Source organism: Tachypleus tridentatus, chromosome 2 (genome assembly GCF_004210375.1).
Source record: "Tachypleus tridentatus isolate NWPU-2018 chromosome 2, ASM421037v1, whole genome shotgun sequence".
In the NCBI taxonomy this organism is placed as follows: domain Eukaryota; kingdom Metazoa; phylum Arthropoda; class Merostomata; order Xiphosura; family Limulidae; genus Tachypleus; species Tachypleus tridentatus.
In genome coordinates, this window is record NC_134826.1 from 33,548,972 (window position 1) to 33,571,559 (window position 22,588).

Genomic DNA, 22,588 nt, shown 5'->3' on the forward strand with positions numbered 1-22,588 from the left:
AGACTATGAGTCTTTGGTTTATGGTTCTGCCAGGACCTCGGCCTTGAAGATGCTGGACCCCATTCATCATCAGGTACTTTGTAGCTGCACCAGGGCTTTTTACACTTTCCTAGTCTAGAGCAAACTTTGATCCTTACCATGGTATCCCACATGGGGATGTGTTTTTTCCTCAGTGAGCCATGCTTTTTCAGAACAGATGATCAGCTAATTTTCCTTTTGGCCTTCATATCCAGACACAGTTGGATGAATTGGGTCTGTCCTTGGATAACATTACTGTATCTACTGGTCAGCCCATCCCACCCTGACTTATTACAATCGCCAAATGTGACCTTTCTTGAAGTCGTATAAGAAAAGCAGATGCTCCTGATTGGTAGTGCCATCATGTATTTGCTGAACATCTTTCACACCATCCTGCCATTCATATTTATACAGATGGTTGAAAATCAGTTTGACTCTGCCAAGGTTTGTTGTGGTTCAGTGGTTGCATACAGAATTCCCTCTACAGTTTCTATGTTCACTGCTAAAGTGTATGCCATTTCTCTTGCCCTGGATCACATAGAAGCTAAGCAGTACTCAAACTGCACAATTTACACTGACTCGCTTAGTTCTCTACTAGGCCTGGAATCACTTCACGTTAGTTCACACCCTGTTCTCGTTAATATTTAAAACCGACTAGCCCATTTCTCTTTAACATCTACTTTTGTCCAGTTTTTCTGGATACTGGGCCACATTGGTATTCGTGGGAACGAGTTTGCTGACACCACAGCTAAATCTATCTGCTCTGACACTATCACTACTGTGCCTATTCCATACATGGATTATGGTTCTCTATTCAAGACTCAGCTCCATGCCAGTTGGCAGTTGACTTGGAGTTAGCAATGTGAAAACAAGCTTTTCTAAATAAAACCCTCTATTGGACTTTGGCCATCTTGTTTCCATAAGGATGAGAAAGTTGTCCTTACTATACTACACATTGGTCACAGTTTTTTAACTCATCGTTTTATTTTATCTGGGACTGATGCAACAGTGTGTTGCCTGTGTGACACTCAGGTCACAATAATCCATATTTTACTGTCGTGCTTTTGTTACGACTCTGAACAACGACACCATTTTAGATGTGATTTGTCCTAAGGTCTATCTATAACATTGGACAGTGTCAGTGGTGATGGTGACACTGTCCACCTTACAGATGATGTTATTTTCTTAAAGGCCATTGGCCTCTTTAATGCTATTTAAGTTTTTAATTCATAAATTAAACTTTCATTTTATTTCTTTTTACAAATTAAACTACAATTAGTTCAGTATGAAATTAGAAATGGCTGTAATGTCAAATAACTCGAAATCAGGACTAGAAAGACCAACTTCATGTGACTAATGCTGATGTTTGAACATACCCGTTAGTCATCCTGACTCGTTATAATAATTAAAATTATGATACAGAAAGTCTTTCAAAACTTGTATTACTGTACTTTCTCTCTTACTGCTGTAAACTAGATATACAAATAATTTTACTTTACTTTAAACTTTTTACCAGATGTTTGGTGCAGATGGCCTAGTTGCTTTGCATCATAAAATGCTAAACCAACCAACCATTCAAGCACAATCCTCATTTTCTTGATTTGGCATTTTTGTGTATAAATGTATGTTTTAACTCATTCTCTATGTAACTACAACATTTTGATTGTGCTTGATCACTTATTTTGACTTATGTTTAATTTCCCCTGTTTCTTCTCACTTGTTTTAGAAATGTTTCTGTTTTTCAAATCCTATTTTGTTCACATGAATTCCACATCTAATATGGCTAATGATAAAATTCCTGCCATAAGTAGACAATTGTTCTGATGCTGGCTCTCAGAGTCAACAATTTTGCTGAGAAAGCACAAGCTTTAGTTTATGAAGAATTCACATCTTACATTCAATTGGCAATTTTTTTTCCTTTCACATTGTTTTTATGAAGAGGGATATAACTACTGTGTGGAAACTTTCTTTCTATGGCACTTTTCACCCATTACCACACCTTCACCTAATGTGCTAGGTTAGGTATTTCTCAGAAAATATGAAGTACATTTTTCAGTGTGTTTGTCACTCCCCATAGGTGTACCCATGTTCATTGAGTTTATGAACTTATGGGATAAACCAGCTTTCTGCAGTAATTTAGGCCATTCATATTTTCTCTGCTCATTGATGGCTAAGTTAGATTTTTATGCTTATTTTCCTATCTTGTTTACTTTAGTTTAAACTTGCATTTGGAATTTAATTACTCTTTTTTTCTTTAATGTTTACTTCTTTTCAGAGCTAATGTTAGCTAGTTTGTAAGTTCCTTTTTCTGTGTACTAGCCACTAATTACAGGTTAGATTTGACTCAAATTTTGTTTCTATTCTGAGCAAGCCTTTTTATTTGTATGTTCTTCAGAGTAGGTTTTAATTTCTTGTTCTTTGTCTTATAAATTCATTTGATGAACTTACCTGTTTTATATATCAGAATCATTTATCTTCTGTACTTTAGGTTAACTTGTTATTTTATCTTTTATGTACTTTTATGTACTTTTTTAGTTTGTAAGTTTTTTGTTAGTTTGTTAATGAGTACTTTATCATAAGTTTGTTTCATTTATGTATCTTCACAACAGTTCTGTGGATTCTACCAGAGGGTTTCTGCCTTCCATTTTGCTCTCCCTCTATTCACTTTAACTACTTCCCAGACTTTTGCCCTTCTTCTCAGGATTGCACCTTGTCCAGCCATCTTGTCAAGTGTGTTTGAGACCTACTACACAAACGAGCTATTTAATGGGTAGCAGCCACTCAACTGGGATTATACTCTCATGTATTTGTTGTCTCCTCAAAAGTGGGAGATTGGAGGCCCATCATAAATCTTTCTTGGCTATATACTTCTCTGGTGACTTCTCACTTCACCATAGAGTGAAGATTTATTTCACTTATTTCACTCATAAATCACATTCCACATTCCTCTCACTTCTGTGGAATTTTTGCTCCAGTGTTATGGTGTATTTCTTCAGTTTGTCCATGCGAGTTCTGTTTTCCAGTCTTGGGCACTGCCTTTTAGTCTGTCTTCAGACCCATGTGTATTTTGTCAGGTGGTATGCTCTTTTGCATGTTATCTTCAGTCACTGGGCCTTCAGACTCATTGTTATACGGATGACTCTTCTCATGGCCTAGTCAGTAACTCACACTTGCTGACTTGATCAAGAAATTACTCGGGTGGTGTATCTCATCAAGCTGGAGAAGTCCTTTATTATCCCCTCACAGTATCTTATTCATTTGGAGGGTTCTCCTCACTTCCTCTCTCAGTCGAGCCCAGCTTTTTCTACTTTAGCTCCAAGCTGTTGTGAAGGCTCTACCTTTTCTGCCTTTATACAAGAGGTTCTATCTCTATTTGGAGATGTGGGCTTCTTTGGAAGCTGTTATTCTCTTGGGTTTAGTACATATTTTTTCATTGTATGCTACTTGTTCTATTGAACTTCCCCCACAATCCCTTTGACCATCTCATCTCCCATCTGGAACCAGGCTCATCATTTTTTGGTAGCTTAACAGCATTGACCACAGTGGAGGTGCACATTCCTCTGCCTGATTATAGTTCATTCTGACAATTATACTATAGTCAGCTGTGTCACCAAGCAAGGGCAAAACCAAGTTCAGAACTGTGTTTTCAGACTCTGGATCTTCTGTACATGGCCAAATAACCATGACGTAAAAGTTCTGGCATGTCTTGTTCCCAGAGTTATGAATCTTGTGGTAGATCACTTATCACATTCCAATTAGTGATCCCTTTATTCTCAGGTTTTTCTGTGGGTGTATTCTCAGTTGGGAATGCTGCATATGTATGTGTTTCTTATTCATTGGAATGCTAAACCCCCTTCTTTTTTGTCTCCTGTTCCTCACCTCTCAGTTCTGGAAATAGACATTCAGCCAATACTGGTGGGTCTTCACCTATAAGCCTATCCTCAGACTCGACTCATCTCCTGTTTCTTTTCCCTTATCTGGACCTCTCTTTGTTGTATTCTGCTGGTTGCTTCATTTTGTAGAGCTTAGATGTGATTCCCTTTTCTATGGATTTACCCCTGATGCTGGACAGTGTCATTGGTGCCTGTGACACTGTCCAACTTTCTTGTGTTTTTATCTTTTTGCGAACCATTGGTCTCTTTAATTCTAATTAGATCTTTTATCTAAACTTTGGACATTGTTTTGCTTCAAAATGATTTATTGTTTTAACATTTATAATACTTTTACCCTTCTTACCAGTTGTTTGGTACAGATAACCAAGCTGCTTTGCACCATTAAATGCCAAACAACCAACCTTCAATAGCTTTTGCTAGAACAACAGCTCCTGCCCTTATCTCTGTTATGGTTGTTCCTCCAATGACTGCAATTGAACGTTGTTCATCCCAATGCCACCACACTTCACCTTCCCATGTGACTTTTGTCTGGTTCCATGCCTCAGCTCAGGAGTTTGACATTCATGTAGAGCCTTTCCTTTCCTGTACCATTTGTCTTTCCTCCCTGTGCATGTACCAGAGGTATTAGACTTACTTCATACTTTAGTCTGTATGCCTTGTCTTCTGACCATCTTGTCCTGTTTCTTTACCTTGTTGTTTGATCAAGGTTTATCTGTTGCAGCTATTGCTACTTAAAAGGTTTCCCTGTGAAACACCTTCTGTTGTCGAATTTCTGGAAAGTCTTCTTTTCACCATGTATTTCCCTCCTTTCATTCTTCTGGACTGGGATCTCCATGTTCTCTTTCTTGCCATGTCCATTTCTCCCTTTTAATGCATTGCATTGTGCTCCTTGTACTATTTTTCCTATCAAACCTATTTCCTCCCCCTTCTGGCATGCAGTTATCATTCCAGTATTTATGCCATTAATGTTTCCTGCAACCTTTGCCATTCCTCTTATGTTATCTGCTATCTAGATTGGTCCTTCTATCCCAGGACATCATCTGCCCAAGAAGGAGGTTGTTTAGTCTTCTATTCTAATTTCTCACCTTCATTTTTCTACCTGTTCTCCCACTCAGAGCTGATTTGTCTAATTTATCCAGTTTGCTTTCCCCAATATTATATGGTTGTTACTGACTCCTTTTGTGGTTCTTTCTCTTGTCTATTTGTTCCATGGATTTTACCTGTTACGTAAACTCACTGGCTTTGTTCATCAACTCATACAACTGGCATATTCTGACATATCTATGGAAGGGTCACTTTCAACATAATGTTTCTTCACACAAAATTCATTATGTGGATATGTCTTTTGCTGTTTGACACCACTGTCTTTTGGAGGAAATTGTTCAGACTGTAATATGGACAACTGCCAATACATTTGTTGTTCTTTATCTGCACAACATAGCTGTGTCTTCCTTGGGCAGATATCATCTTCCTTCTTGTGGTGATTCTACACGTCTATTCATGTTTGACTGGGGTAAGTTAACATTTTATTGTTTAGTATCTATTTTGTTGATAAACATCATATTTTAGGATCCAATCTTGGTAGCAAGTATTGCATTGGAGCTTTTGTCAATACCTTCTCTATTTGGCAGACCACCAAAGAAATATATGTTTCAAACTCTGGATCTTCTGTACTATGCCAATCTTCATGACATGTTAGTTCTGGCAAAACATGTTTCTGGAGTTTTCATTTTGGACTTGACTTGGACTTCTTTACATCTGAAGCAACTATCTCTAATATGTCATTAACAGAAGGTTTTTTTGCATTCTTCTTTCTCTTTATGTTGATATAAACTATGAGGCAATACTGCATCACATCTTGATAGGTTTGTTATTAATCCACAATCTTTGTGTCACTATCATCTCAATATAAAAAATTTAGTGTCTTTTCAAATCACAGTAATCAGTCGTTATTCGATCACTATCAGTATTCAATCACTGTTACTTTGAATCAAAATAACATCTATTAACATGTAACATTAAGTAACATACAGCACAACTATTGCATCATGTTAGAATCTAAATGAACAGGGTAATGAATTAATTGAAATAAGGGATTGAATGGTACTTAAATTCTGTAAGAAAGGAAACTTGTGTTAAATATTGGAAAAAACCTGTATTTAGATTGTATTGCATTAATCTTGTATTTGTCTATGATGTGAAAATAACCATTCCTGTACCTAATACACCTATATTGTTTATATTAATCATATACAAAGGAATAAAGTAATATTTGATTAGAAAATTACTCCATATAAATTCTATGGGAAAGTTGTATAGTAAAATGCTGCAGTATTAAAGAGTGCTGGAGCAACATGAAAATAATTTTCAGTTTGTCCACACATTGAAAATTAAGTTTCAAAAAATAATTCTCAACTCGCCCTACTTACCACATTTATTGATCTAACAAATTTATGCAAGGAGCTTCCACTGATGTTTTTGACTTGATGGACCACACTTGGCATAATCCAGCATATCCTAAAGCCCTTCCCATAGATGCTTTTCACTTGGCCTATTCATAAATATTTTATGCTTCTTTAGCTCTAACCATGTACACCTTTCTATATTCTAATTCATTATGTCACATGCTTATGCTTGTTCCATGTACGGACGACTTAACTACTATCTGTTGTCCATGGATGGAATGTGTATTATATGGCATGGTGCCTGACTATTATTTTCCACCTTATATGTTTTATAGTGTCCCTTACTGGGAAAAGAGCATACCTGTTTCACAAGTAATGCTACACCCCACTGGTGTGCCTTCTTTTCTAATTATGGTACACCTGTTCTTTTCTGACAGTTCTTCACTTTTTTTGACTACTGTTGAGCCTTCACCATCCCTTTCACCTTTACTGTTGGGTGTTCTAGCTTAGTATAAGTGGAGGTAGTAGTGTTTTGGAAGTTTTAGTGAGTAAACAAATTCTAAACAAATAAAATAAATGGAGTAACATCACCAAACTGAAAAGCTTTTATTGGATAAAGGTTTCTTGAGAAATCAAGTCATGATTGCAAAATAGATGAATACTTACACTAGTAGTTTAGACAGTTACCATTGTCTGGACAGTGGCAGCATGTTTGCCATGTGTGCACAAACTTGAAATGAGCTAACAAATTAACAGTTTGACCTGGGGGTTTGCACTAATTAAAATTTTTTTTCTTTTCTATTAGGCTTTACTCATTCACCAAGAAGTAGTAAATTTTCAAAAATAATTGCATTTAAAATATGTGGGTAGCATCATATCATATAGTTTTCACCAGAGTTTTGTAAACAAAAATTGAGAGTGCAAAGTTTGTGAAAATAAAATGAGCTTAATGGGTGCATCTTTACATACTTGAAGGTATATTTTTTCAAAGGAACTCTACTTATAAACATTAATTAGCTAATGTGCAGAAGTTTGTACATCAGTTAGTACTTAAGATGAAGTTGATTGTAGAGAAAAAAGTTTTTCCAGTGCATCCAAATTTTTATAGGCATTTGACACTGTGAAACACTTCCCAGAAAGATTAATTTAAAATATATATATCATAAATTGACTAATATATGATTTTCTCATTAACAATACAAAATTGTTTATTTGACTTTTATATCGTTTGTAGGTTTGTACTTCAAACTTGTAGTACTTGTACTAATCAAATTTTAAAAGTTAAAGAAAAACTGTCAAGATATTGTCTCAGTATATGTGACGATTATAAAGAAAAATATTTTGTTTCTACCCTGCAGATCTTGTAAATTAATTTTTTTATGCATGTATGTAATGACTGTAATGTAATAGCATATTTTTATATTATTTTTGAGCTAACTCATATTCTATACTTTGGTAATTTTTCAGTAGCGAAGGAGGTTACTCAAGAAGAGGAAAACCTAAGTTCAGAAATCCTAGCTTTGAGAGAAAAGATAAAGAAGTGTGAACAAATCATTGATCAGCAGGAACAGTTGTTGCAAGTTAGATTAATAATCACTGACTTGTGTATTTTTTACTATTAGTACTGAGAGACTAACAAACTGATTGTCGTGCTCATTAGTTGATTATTCTCATATAAGACTTTGATAGTTCAAATATTTGAAACTATTAATAATGAGAAACATTAAGTTTGGTTACTTGATTATTTTTGGTACATTATCCTTTTAAAACAGTACTTTACATGATCTTCTAACCAACATATAAGTAACTTGAGATCATACAAGAGTACATACTGTAATTCTGAAAATTTCAGTAAACATGATTCTTTTGTAGACAATAAATCGGAATATCTCATTTACACACACACACACCCTGCATGGGCTTGGTCGAATTGGCTGATAGTGTGACCTCTTTGTACTTTTTTAATGTCATTATGGTTTATACTAAAAATGTTTAATACAGTATGCATAGCTTCACAAAATGTGGAAAACTTTCAGTAACTGTTAAGTCTTATTTACAGAAAGCCAGATTGTTTTAATGAAATATTTGTAATAAACTAGAAAAGACTTGTTTGTAAATATATTGAGTCTTTTTTTTTTTAAGACTAGTCCATGTGTAAAATGACTTTCATGTTAAGATTAAAAAATTTTAACATCTCAAAAATCTGAAATTTCATTTGTATAAAATCTAAAACCACCTTCCTTCTTCTTTTCTTCCTCCTATTCTTCTCTTCAGTAAAACTGTAACTGATATAGTGGTGGGTGTAAGGCTGAATTTATCTCTTGAGATTCAGGCTGTGTCATGAAAATATAGGCTAGAACTGGTGGCATGGGATTCTCATACTTAGCCTATTTATTTGAAGGTATTTTTGTTATTGAATAAAAATATAGATTTGGTGGTAGTGAATTCTATAAGGGTTGCTGGGAATGTGTAACAATGGGTTGGGTGGGGTCTTGGATATATAAAGTTCTGTGGCTATCTTGCAGACTTCAGTTGTTGGAACTTTCTGTGAAGAGGGAGATTACATCAAAACTGTTCATTATGGCTTTAATTCATTAAGAATATATATAAACTTTAAAGAGTCTTTAAAAAAGGCATGGTTAATAAATTAGAGAAGATGGAATGCCTAGAGAAAAAATGTCACATTTTTCACACTATGGAAAATTCAGAATTTTTCTAAATATTGCCTCATAAAATTGAGAGCTTAAAACTTGTATATTATTAAAATATGAATTACTAGCTATGGTTTATGCTGTACTAATTGGTATAACATAAACAAAAAGTAGTTTAATTCAATTTTGAAGATAGCTCACAAAAACCTCATGACATGTATTAAAGTAAAAGAACAATGTTTCAACTTTTGTAGGTCATCTTCAGGTTAGTAAAGATAGCTTGGAACTGATTGTTACTGGGCATGTCTAATGAACGAGAGTGTGAATGTGTAAGATATTGTAGAGAACGTTGCAGTTATATGTTAGGTGATTAATTAATATAGATATAGAGATGTTCCTTTTGGTAGATTCAGTTTTGGTTTGAGCTGTTGTATCAGTAAAACTTCTGTCATTTTGCATTTTGTTTGATGTGCAGTGTTCAAAATATGTGGGAAGGTGCTTTTATATTCATTGAATCTGGGTTTGTTTGTTTTTTTTTGGCTTATTTCTCCAATATAGAAATTGTGGTAATTGTTAAATTGTATTTTATAAATAATGTTGGCATTACATTTGTCAGTGTAGTTTTTACTTATTATGGGGTTCAGTTTTGTATCCAGTTTTTGGATGAATTTAATGTTTACTGGAATGTCATGTTTCATTGTAAGATTTCATTTTAAATGTTGATTATTTTATTGCTGATATGAGGAATATATGGTTGCAACAGTGCAGGGTTTTATAGTGAGTTGTTTCATTGAATTTATTATTTGTATGCTGTTGATTGTGTTGTTGGCCTAGTTGTATGTGTATGTGTAATTTTTTCAGTTTTCAAAGGAAATTTATTGAAGTTGATGAAATGTTGTTTTAATTGATTTCATTGTTAACTTTGCTAGTTTTGTGGCTGTATTTATTTGGTTTTGAATGTGTTGAGTTTTTGTTTTGTTTTATGTGCATAGTCCAGTATGATGCAATTTTTCTGTGGATTTCTGTTTTGATTTGTATGTTGGTTCTTGTGATCTCGAGTTTGAGAAATAGTATTTGCTTAAGTTTCTTGTGTTCACAGGTGAACTTAATGTTGAGGTGTGTTCTGTAGATGTGAATCCAGCGATTGTAATCATCAACATACTAACAGGTACTCTATATTCATACACTCAGTTACACAACCCCTTCAAACATGTGGTCAGCTATTGGCCAGTTACATCTTTCTTTCTTTGTGAACCTGACGATGACCAAAAAAGGTCGAAACGTTGTTCGCTCCTCTACATAAAAAATTTTCTCAACCCACACCAGCCGTTTTTACATATATATGTTTAAAATACTGTTTCAGGTGTTTCTGGGAAATAAGTATTTACAGTTCTACCTGGAATGATAAGTTGTCAATGGAATTACTGTTGATACTGTTTTCTTTCCAGTGACTTTTTTCACTTATTTTGTTGGTGTTTTTGCTTTATGTAGAATGGATCACTAGCCTTCTATTTTCAATAGATGGAATACTTCTTGGTGTTCTTGCAAAGTTGAGCAGATGTAGCTCTTCAGTGCTTACTTGTCAGTCAGATCTGTTAATTGTAAGGTTGGTTTATCTTGTTTGTATCTTTTCTATTGTTGGTACCTTAATTGTTTTATTCTTTTGTTGTGGCAAGTCATTTTTTCTTTGACCTACTTGCTTTTGATTAGATTGATGCTGCATTGTACAAGTCCATTAATTTCTGAATGAATGCAGCAGGCCAGTTGATGGTGTAGATTCATTTTTTGTATTTGCATGTCATTACTTGTATTTTGAATTTAACATAGCTTTTAACAATTTTTTTTTTTTTTGTAGGCTGTGGATAATGTTTGTGTACTTATTAAGATTACTGGGTCCTTTTACAAAATTAAGGATAAGTTTTACATTTTGGCACTGTTGGATAAAAGAAATGCTATTTCTTCTATTGATGACTTTGTGGGTTAAGTTCCTTTGTTTCATTAAAATTGCATGTATAGTTAATAATGGGGTAATGTAAGTAAGTTGAAAGGTAGTTTATACAGATACACAGTAAACAAAGAAACACTATAGGCTTACTCATTTAATTTAATTGTCATTGTGAAGTAATTTGTGATGACGAGAAACCCACTGCAGAGACAGCTAATAGAATTAAAACTTATAATTAAAATAAAGTATGAGAACAACATTTTGACATTCTTAGGTCACTTTCAGGTTGACAAAACAGGTTGAAAGTGACTGTTATTCAGCACATCTTGGGGATGAGAGCATAACATGTATGACAGTGTAGGGGCATAGCACCTGACTCTAAATAATCTCTTACATGTTCAAACTCTTGTCCCAAAAATGTGTGCAGTAACAGTCAGTTACAATTGCTTTTTGTTAACTTGAAGATGACCTAAGAATGTCAAAATGTTGTTCTTGTACTTTACTTAAAGTTTTTAATACCCATACCAGACATATCTGCAATACATTTTCACTTCATATTAATTTTTCATCATCACAAAGAACCTTGTGACATGTGCAAAAAATGATGCTCATGGCAAAAGGGTTAAGTATGTTTGGAAAAAAAAGTATTCAAAGGTATGAAGTGAAAGTGTTGACTTCTCTAAATTAAGATTAAAAATAGTTTTCTTTATCTGACAAAATTTTGAATTGTATTTGCATTATCTATGAAATCTAAATAAATATCAGTTGTTTTTTTTTTTTTTTTACAGAAAAACAATATATTTTATCTGTTATTTCCTGTACCATAACTATGTTATCAACCAATTTCACCAACCATGTAACCACTATTAAAAAAAAAGAGAAAAATCTAAATTACTATTTCTTTCTAAAATGACTTCAAATTATAACAGGAAACCATAAATATTTATCTGAAACAGCTTAAAGCTTGTAACAGTATACATGTGTGTTTTCTTATAACAAAGCCACATCGGGCTATCTGCTAAGCCCACCGAGGGGAATCGAACCCCATTGTAAATCTGGAGACATACAGCTGTAAACAGTATACATACCTGATTTTATTATTTTATTGCTCTTTGAAAGTTGTGTATAACTAAAACCCTGACACACATTGTTAATCATTCATAAAACATGCAGCTCACGTTACTGTATCAATTTACATAATGCAACTAATATGTTTTTTATTTGTACCTCTTAGTTTTATTATAATAAATAAAAAAAACTCATGAGAAATAAGAAATGCAGTACTTACCTGGGCCTTTCATTTTTGCTGTTGATGAAACCTAGCCTTTTTTTTAATACTAATGTTATTAAACACAAAATAATTTTTTCTTCAGTTATATACCATATCTAAAAACAAAGAATAATAGCATGCAAAAAGCAAACAATTCCCTATAACTATTGTGATATTTCTGGCTTTCTAACTGTGCGATAAGAGCTTTTAAAATTCAGTTGAGCTTGTCAGTGCATTTCCCAAATTTGAACAGTAAAATGCTCTTTATAGAAACATTATATATGTTAGTTTGATTAAAACTCTAAATTTCTATTATTTGTAAATATTATTACAGTGTTAGAGAAAAGTATCAGAAATTTGTGAATGAGAGGATGTGACAGGTAGATGTAAATGTTATTTACCTCTGTAAACAAATAAGATTGAAGGCCATAAAAATATTGATTTGCCACAGTAATATATATTAAAATCCATACTTCTCAGAGGGGTGGTAAATAAATTCTGCAAGAGGGAAGTCCTAAAGAGCAAATGTCACAGTTCTCCTACTAAGTGAGATTATTTTTTTTAATACTTCATTATAAAATTGAAAACTTTAAAACTGATATATCATTAAAGTCTGATTTATTGACTATATACTGATGCTACATTTAGTTGTATACATTCATAGTAAAGTAGTTTAATTAAATATTTATGTAACTCTAAGAAGTTTTGACACACTGACTTTGACCTGCTATTTGTGAAACAGTTATAGTTTATCACTCAGCTCTAGTTACTATTGTATAATACATCAACAAAAATCTGGAAATAACAGTGAATATACTCCCACTAACAAGAGTACTTAATAGTAGCATTTTTATATGCAAAAACGGCTCGTTTGGGTTGAGAAAATATTTTACATAGAAGAGCGAACAACGTTTCAACCTTCTATGTAAAATATTTTCTCAACCCAAACGAGCCGTTTTTGCATATAAATTTCTCAACAAGTGGGTTTCTCGACATCATTAATAGTAGCATTGTTGTAGAGGAAATTATTTTGGTTTACTGTAACATATAGATATCCATTTTGGTTTTGTAAGGGGTAGGTAGCCTCATGTATTGCAAATTTTACTGGAGTTAACATTAGAATAGGCTGTAACTATTGTTGAAGCATTATCTATTGCAAGCTGTTATACATGTAAACCAAAATCAAAGTTAATTTTTTGTGACATTTGTATGATGTGTAGTTTTTCATAGTTTTCCATATTTTCCATATTCTTTTTTGATTTTGCCATGAAATCAAAGCTCTCCAACCTGCTACTGTTAGAATTCATTCCATGTTTGTTAATTGCAGAGTTTTTCTACTTGTATCTTTGTTACGTATGCTACACTGTAATTACAATTTTGTAAATCCTAAGGCTGTTGTCCAGGTATTTCAAATAATAAACCCTTCAACTTCATTGCAAAAATATGTAAATATCATTATTGAAATAGAATTATTAGATATTTTTCTTTGAGCAAATGAATAGTTTCAAAAACTATGTAGAACAGTAGATGGTTATGTTTAATGTACTATATCAATATCTTTTATAAAGTATTTGTGGTTTGTGCAAAAGATGGTGTAATAATCACCATAAATGTGTAGTTGGAAGTAAGATGTCTATTATTATACAATAAAAGAGGTAATCTTAGTAGTTTCATTTCATGAAACTGTCTTGTTGTGTGTATAATAAATTCTAGTAATAATATCAGTAATTTGATCTTAGGTAAAAGTGAGTGATGAAGAAACTGAAAATCACAAACTGAAAGGTGAATGTATATTAAATGAAGAGGAGAGATTCGTAGAGGAAAGAAAAATGTTTATGGGACAGAAAAGACACTTTGATAAGGAGAGAGAAGTTTTCACAGAAGCTGTAATTCGTCTTGGTCAAGAAGTAAGAACTAATTTGCTATTATTCAATGAAGATAATTCTTATATATTAACTGAGTTTTACCAATGTCATAGTAATAAATGTCTACAGAGTTTTTTATATATAATTGAGTAATTTTAAGGATGGCCTAGTAGTTAGGATGCTAGACTTGGAATCTTCAGGTTGTGAATTTGAATCCCATCACTGAATATACTTCTCCTGTCACCAGCAGTTGCATTATAATGTGACAGTCAGTTGCACTATTTGATTAGAGTAGCCTAGGAGTTAGTGGTGGGTGGTATTGACAAGCTGTCTTCCTTCCAGTCTATCACTTTTAAATTAGGTACAGCTTGTACACATAGTCCTTGAATAGTTTTGTGGGAAATTCAACAGACAAACCTTCATGGGTAAAATATTTATCAAGATGTTAGAAGAAACATGAAGAAAACATCTGTTACTTGAATGAATAATTTGTTTCACTGTCTGCCATCTTTTGATGTATAAACTTAAGTAATTAGAAAAAGTAGTTCAGGAAAATGTTAGTATGTGAAGTTGTTTAGAAAATTCAAACATTTATTGTGCTTGTAGATTACATAGTGTGAAGACTAAACAATTTTAATTGTTACCTGTTGAAATTTCAAATGATCCACTAAGCTTGTTTTATTTTTGCAACTGATATTATCATAATAGAATGTCAATTGTAAGTAAATCTCAATATCTAGAATTTTTTAATTTCTAATCATCAGTGAACAAAGGATGTCTTTTATGATAATAATACATTGGTGTGTATTTATTGGAGGTCTCATGTTAATAAATCATTCAAAGCAAATGTTATATTCAAAGTTTGGCTCATAGATAAATACACTTATTTGTTAATATCTACCAGAAATGTTTTTTGGAACCCAAAGTTCTTCACTGACTTTGCAAATTAGAGAAAAATATACCTGTATTAAAGTCATGACTTAAATCAAAATTAATTGTAAATGAAAGATACTTGGAGAAATACATTTATAGCCAAGAGCACAAAAACATGTGACAAAGTAGTAAAATAATTCATAATAGTTATTCACTCTGTTAATATAACTGGAACATTTACTGTTATTGTAATTCTTTCAGTGGCCATACCAACAGCCAAATCTATTAAATGAGATTTCAATTTCAAACCAATTCATAGCATTGTAGATATTTTCGATAATATTTTCACTTCTATGAAGGCTCTTCAAAAAGTATTAGAAGTAGGTCAAGAATGTCATCAGGACAAGCTTATAAGGAGCAGTAACTTAATGATCTACTAAAAAGAGTAACAATTGGCATTTTGAAACAACCATATCTCACGTGAATGAACAACTGGATCTGTTACTTCAGGTACTTTTCTCCAATCAACAGTAAATTTTGGTATGTTACTATATTTCGAAGCTGTTTGTTTATGCAGAATGGAAATGAGTTTCAGATACAAATTCTTTCATGTTTTCAAAAGGATAATGGACAATGTTTTCTTACTTATTGGTTAACTTTATGAAACGATTCTCCAAATGTCGCTGACACAATTAGAAGTTATCTTAAGAAGAAAATGATACAGTCTGAATTAAACTTCCTAGGGTTTGCAGACATTGAAACCTAAAATATGTCATATATTTGTCATAATACATTTGTTCAGAACAATTTGGTAGGAATTGTGAAAGCTTTAGCAACTCAACATAATCCTTTTAGCTATTCTGTAGCAAGAGTAGAAGATATTGAAGATGGATTTGAACCTTGAATGCAAAATGCTTATAGAACACTCAAATTTGAGATTTTTCTCTTTAGCCCTAAATGAGAAAATCATATCATTAACTAACTGATGTGAAATTTGTAAGAAAAAAATTCAATGCATGTTCCATCAAACAAAGACATAAATATCATCAACTGAACAATTTTGTTCCAATGTTTCACAGATTTTACACATAAGAAATCTCATCTACACATTTTGTATGAAATGCAACACCTCATAAAACGTAAATCTTTAAAATCCCTGAACAACTAAGACTTGCATTGTGAGACCAAATCATTAGCACATGAGGAGTAATAATTATTGGTGAAATGAAATTAAAAGAGTTCATGAAAATTAAAGTCGGAATATCACAGAAAATCTTCACTATTTGGTATTATGGAATTTTGTAATAGCATCATGAAATATTAAAGGTGAATTTTCAACAAATTTAATAATTGCCCTAGAAACTGTACTTTGGTTAGGTATAATTCCTGTGCGGTTGCCATATTTTTAAACACTTTAGTTTTTGAGTAAAAAATGAAACAAAATATGTGGGACCTTGAACTCAAGTTCCTCTTGGTCGTTCAGCTGTTTCCGTGACATTTTACAACTATGATGTAATAGTTGCCAAACACGCTTCGTTGCACGCACCGACCATTTTGTTCCTTTCAGAGCTGGTGTTTTATGTAAATCTATTGGTCCTTTTTTTCAGATTACATATTTTGTGAGACACCTTGTTGTATGAGCAACAACAAATGCATTCTCTCCTGGTTGGCATCTGCTCGCATAAACCACACCTACACCTTGCACAAACGTACAGAATATGTCATATAAATTATACATTTATGGTAAATATTAAATTAACTATTCAGACTGCTACAACTAGTTTGATTTTATAGACAGAATTATGATGTATAATTAAAATTCATTTTATTACGAGTCATAAATACCCGGTACAATGATTGTGGAAGGGCTGAGTATTAGTTACCATAGTCGACAAAGTATAAAGAAATAAAATCCAGTCTGTAATACCAATAATTTATTAGCACCAGACAGGTTTAGAGATGCTTATAATTGCACATGAAATAATACAGACCATATTTGTTGTCATGACTTAAGCTTACCATTCTTCCACTGGAGATATGACCGACTTGCAACCAGCCTGAGCACTATCAGTATCACTCACAGTTCCGCTACTCTCGCTCGTGGAACTGTCCTCCTCACTAGAACTTGTCAGACCTGTGTCAAAAGTAACTGTTCTAGGTTCGTTCAGAGTAGGTTTGAATTGATATGGCGCTACTCGACACTGTTCAGAACACAAAGTCAAAACAGACTCCACCTCTGTTTCTCCGTATGCACTGGCCATGTTTATTTACATTCAATGCACTGGCGCTGGCATTTTGTTTGTCAACTATTACATCACAGTACTTTTCCCAGCAGCAAACGTAAGAACTAAAACGCTTGGATTGCTGCTCGGAAAGGGCTCTTTCTGCACCAAGTTCTACGTTTCATTTATTAGCACACATTTTTTATAAAAAAAAAATGTGAACCTGCAAAATTAATCAGTATGAGTAGTTCTTTTGACTACAAAGTTTTCTTTTTTTCTGTAAAATTCACCTTTAACAAACATTGTCTCATTTAGATAAATATTTGTTCAGATGTGATTCAACTTACCAGTCTTAATGTGACACTTTCACACATGAGTGTTGATCAGGATATCGTGCATTGACAGACTAAGCATTTTACATTAGAAACTTAAAAGATTTTTTAGAGGCTGAGAAAGTGAAAGAAAAGTGAAGACATTATTGACAAGGACAATTTAGGAGAAATGTCATTTTAAACAGGAGGAAAGGGAGCTCAGTTCAACAATGTTAATGAACTTCTGAAAAATGGAATTGATAAAGAGCAGCTGTGGCAGAGAAAAATTACACCAGAGTCTGCAGAGATAAAATTATTGACACAGCAACCAACTAGAGTACAAAATTTTAAAATAAATGTTCAAAAGTCAGACATGGCCAGAAATAGAGGCAATGATCAGAGGAATTCTGAACCAAACTTTGAAAGTATAGGAATCTTTGAGCTCATTTCAGCTTCAGTCTTCAGAATATTCAAAATATCAAAGTTCAAAATCAAGTAAATTTGACTAGACTTAACCTTCATATTTAGAGGTTTTAAGTTCAATTCTCACAAAATGTCTCAAGATCTGGTAAAAGAAATTCTAGATGCCAAGTTGAAGGTGAGGCAGAAGAAAAGAGCATGAATAAAAATTGGGCAGAAGTGATAAAGATGATTGGTGATAATAAGAAGAGGTTATCAAAGGCCAGGCCTGATTGACATTAGTTTATAGGTTGCTGAGTTGTAATTACTTCCAATTGTACATTTTCTACAGTTTCATTTAACTATAATAAGTTGTCTTCAACTTCAAACAGGTTTATTTATTAGAGTTACAATTTACATCTGTTGCAAATATAAAGAGAGTGACTGTAATTACTAAAAAATTAATAAAAGTTGTATTTTTGTTTTGACTATCTCTAATGTGGAAGGGACAGCAGTGTATTATAGTAGAGGATGAAACCAATAAAGCAAACTATACAGTAGGGGCCAAAATTATGTGCTTGTAGAAGTAGTTCTCTCTCTGCAATTAAGTATAGTGACTGTAGATCACAAAATTTAAACAATTTGAATGTTCCTTATAAAGATTTTTATTGTATGTAAAAGTGTTTCAAAGCAACTTATTTGCATATTTTAAAAAGCCAGTTTTCAAGTAACCTATAAAGACTCAAGAGAATATTTAATGTCACTTCAAAGATAATTCTTAAAGAAGAATACAAATACTGTTTATTGTATTTGTTATCAAAATTGTCAGAATATTTTGATAAATCAGACCTGCAGTTGGAAAGATGATTGTTAAAGAGCTTTAAGATTAGGTCACACTTATAATTAAACCACAGCAAAATGTATTTCTTATGAAATTCATGATGTTAGCTGGTTGGCCCTTTCTACTTTATTTATGGAAATTAAAATTCAAAAGTGTGTTTTTCTTGAAGTCTATTCTCTTGCTAAAGATTATAATAATTTTAATTGAATTTAGAGAAGTAGCCAACATTCACCACTTTGTCATCTCTTTCCTAACAGCTCCAAGTGTTGGTTTTGATTTTACTTGTTAATATAATTTGTTGTATGACTTAGTTTAATGAGTTATATAGTTCCACTTTGATGTAACCCTGATGGTCAGAGCTGATAAGTTCTGAATACATTGGGTTTTTCTGATAGAAAAAAGCTCAGCTTGTATGCTTTTTTAATATTTTGTTTGATTCCCGGTTGTCCTTTGATTTTTGTAAAATTCTATTTTAATAAACACTTCTGTTTTTTCATATTTTTGGGCATCAGAGCAAAGTATTTAACAGGTTATGATAAGTACAATTTTTGCTCCACACAGTGAATTTAATTTTTTTGTGTGTGATTAGAGACAAGCTTTTCAACTGGAAAAAACTGAGTTCCTGAAAACCCAGTTACTGGCTTTGAAGACTCCTCCCAGACCTGAGTCTCACCTGAACCCTGGTACACCTATATTTACCTTTCCTGATGGAAGAGTTCATCCACTTCAATCTACTCCAGAAGTGTACCATATGTTATCCTGCACTCCACTCTCAGGATCAAGGTATTGTCTAGATGTATCATCTGAATGACAAAATTGCTTTTGGACAAGGTGTGGTTTCAACTTCTTTATCCATCATATTGTATTTATTATATTAACCTAATTACACAGTTTTTCATCACTATTGCAAATGAATAACAAATAATATTGTAAAATTTGATGCCTCATCTCTGATATAGTCAGTCACGTTGTCAACCATCTGTGTTACTGAGAAAAAAAAAAAAAAAAAATTCTATGCTACTTGTAACTCTTAACTGTTTTGCAATGGACTTGATATAATATACACAAATTCTTCTACACATTTGCACTCGTTAAGTATCATGTACCTTCACAAAATTTACTAGACATTTTTAGTAAAGGTTACAAGTATTTTGTATACAAAAAAATCAATTTTTTTTAATCAAGTATTTTCACTAAAAATTTCTTTGGGAATATAGTATTTTGTTACTAGTAGTGAGTGCAAAGTGATTTCATGTTATGATAAAAAAAAACAACTATTGTTCATCCCAAAAATCTCAAATATTATTTGCATAATCTCTTAAACCTCCTAAATACATTTCAAATGTTTGTTTTCAGTAAGACTTAATATTTTGTTGTTTTCTATACTCTCACTATATGGGGTCTATCACTTAACCAACCTTGTAACCATCATAAAAAATTAGAAAATATAAATTATGCTTTTTTTCATGCTAGGCTACATATTATAACACAAAAATACAAATGTTTCATCTCAGTAGCTTAAGTTTCATAGTGCTACACATATGTGTATGTATGTATTATTTTTTATTATATTGACTTTCCAGTCATGCTTAGTTAACATTACATAACTTGCATTCATGTGGTGCACATACACTTGAGTCATGCATCCAGTAATATAATACTGACCTCTAGTCTTCCCTATCTTGGCTGTGTTTTAGTGAACTAGTATTTTGTAATATACAGTCATATTTCAATTATTATACATTATATATGTATATAGCTTATTACTATTTAGAAATAAATTATTAAACTTATTTTCTTTAAAATATAGAACCCTAAATCAAGAAGTAAAGCAAACAACTATCTTCTTGTTACAATGTTTGCACTTGGTTGTTACTGGACATAGGTTGTTAAACATGGAGGATGTCAAACAAAATTTTTTTTTAGGCTCTATACATATAGTTGAAAACCAAAAAAAACATAAATAACTACACTGGTACCACAAAATTCCACTATAATCTATTAAGCTTAGTAACTAAGATGTATTTAGATTTTAAAAAATATGAAACTTTGATCAGACGAAAGACACATGGTAGCTTTTTTCAAATATTAAAATGGTTGATAAAATCACTCTGGGGACATTCTAAACTGTTTATTGGTTATTAACATGTCATATACTGTAGTTAGTGTATATAAGGGACCATTTCCAAAAAAATAGAAAGAGGTTAACAGGGCCACTGTGTGTGATTTGGTACATAAGCCATATCTTGGCAAAATAACATTCTAGCTTGTGAATATCAGTGACTGGAGTTTTTAATTTGTATGAAATTATAGACTTAGTATTTTGACATCATAAACATCTAATTTTAAACAGCACTGCATTCAACATACCACGACTCACTAAAATCTATATTTAAATGTGTTCTTTTAAATTTAGAAATTAACTCATATATAAATATTAAAGTTTGAATTATAATCTACAATTGGATCCCAAAATTATTGACATAAATTTGTAAAATAGTAGTTTAATAATATTTTGAATGCAAGTAAACAAATGCAATGACATGGCCTTTGAACCCCGATTTGTTGTGAAAGGGTTAACTTTGTAGTTAGGTATGTATTTGCTGTGACTTTATCATTTCTGTAATGCCTGCTTCATATTATCCATTAGTAACAACTGTATTTTTTCCTATACTGTTACACATAACCCATTAATAAGGTATTCACTGTTACTAAGGTTTTCCTGCACTATGCTATTTGTTGTAATTGTTTCAGTCATGTATTATCTAACACAGGTAATAACTAATCAATAAAATATTTGTGGTAATTTTGGTTCATTCCTGTTGTTTTCTGGATAAGTATAGTCACTGGTGTCTATATGTATTAATAATTTACTTAAATTGTGTATCATTCTTGTTACTTCCTGTTCATAATCAAGTACTAAGACATTTGATATGAATCTGGATTATTATTATTACTGCATGGTATTGAGATGCATTGATTTCTAACAGGTAAGTTTTAAATTCTACAGATAATAGAACCATAGTCTTGATTTTTAATTCAACCAAACATACTGGTAGTGTCTGGTTTTGAACATCTACTGTTTAACACTATACATAACTAATTTCAGACTTGTTGCTTTCAGTCTATAATGTGATATTTGTAGGTATCAGCTGCAGGAACTTTAACATTTCTGACAAGGCAGGAGATTGAAGAAATTCTAAAAAGTAGCTGTTAAGTTGAACATCGTCTTTGTTCAGTATACCCTAATCCCTTTTACCCACATCAAAAGTCATGTTAATTTAACTTAAAATTGAATCTTCCTGCTAACACTGACCAGTACAAATTATTGCATTATCTCATATTTGTGTGTGTCAAACAAAATCATACAACAGTTTAAACAGGCAGTATAAACTACAGATTGCCTTTCTGGTGTGTTACCTGCCCAGGACAAGTATTAGCAATTGTTAGAGCTAAATGTATTCCATTCAGAATATCATCTAACTAAATACTGAACACCTATATGAGATTTTAAGAATTTTACCTGTGTAAAAATATAATTTTCTAGTTTTGAAAGAGTAACATATTGACAATTCCAACTAATAGTTTTTAATTTCATAAAAGCAAACAGTAAAATTGTTGTGGTCCTGAATTATTTCAGTTGTCTTTTTTTACATTAACCATAGAGTTTTTATTTGTGATTATAAATTATTACTCTGTGCTATATATGTATCTCATCAGTTAGGTAGTAAGGTATTCACTGTAACGGAAGATCATTCTTGATACAGAAAGTTCAACTGTTAGATGTTCTTTGCATGTTTTGATACATAAATCCTAGCAGTTAGGTGTTCTTAACATTTTTTGCTTTTTAATATCCAACAGTTATGTTTGCTGTGATTGTGGATTGTTCTTGCTT

At 32.3% G+C, this 22,588-nt stretch overlaps 1 protein-coding gene across 3 annotated transcripts in view; it reads left to right on the forward strand.

The window, feature by feature from the left end:
- LOC143240572 (afadin- and alpha-actinin-binding protein-like) overlaps window positions 1-22,588 on the forward strand; it is an 86,258-nt gene that overhangs the window by 61,077 nt on the left and 2,593 nt on the right. Inside the window, exons 9-11 of one of the 3 annotated variants that reach the window (XM_076483243.1) lie at window positions 7,787-7,896; window positions 13,922-14,089; window positions 19,283-19,476. In XM_076483243.1, the coding sequence (XP_076339358.1) occupies window positions 7,787-7,896; window positions 13,922-14,089; window positions 19,283-19,476 (472 nt within the window). Of the gene's footprint in view, window positions 1-7,783; window positions 7,897-13,921; window positions 14,090-19,282; window positions 19,525-22,588 lie in introns of all 3 variants that reach the window. The other 2 variants (XM_076483234.1, XM_076483249.1) reach the window with 2 other exon arrangements.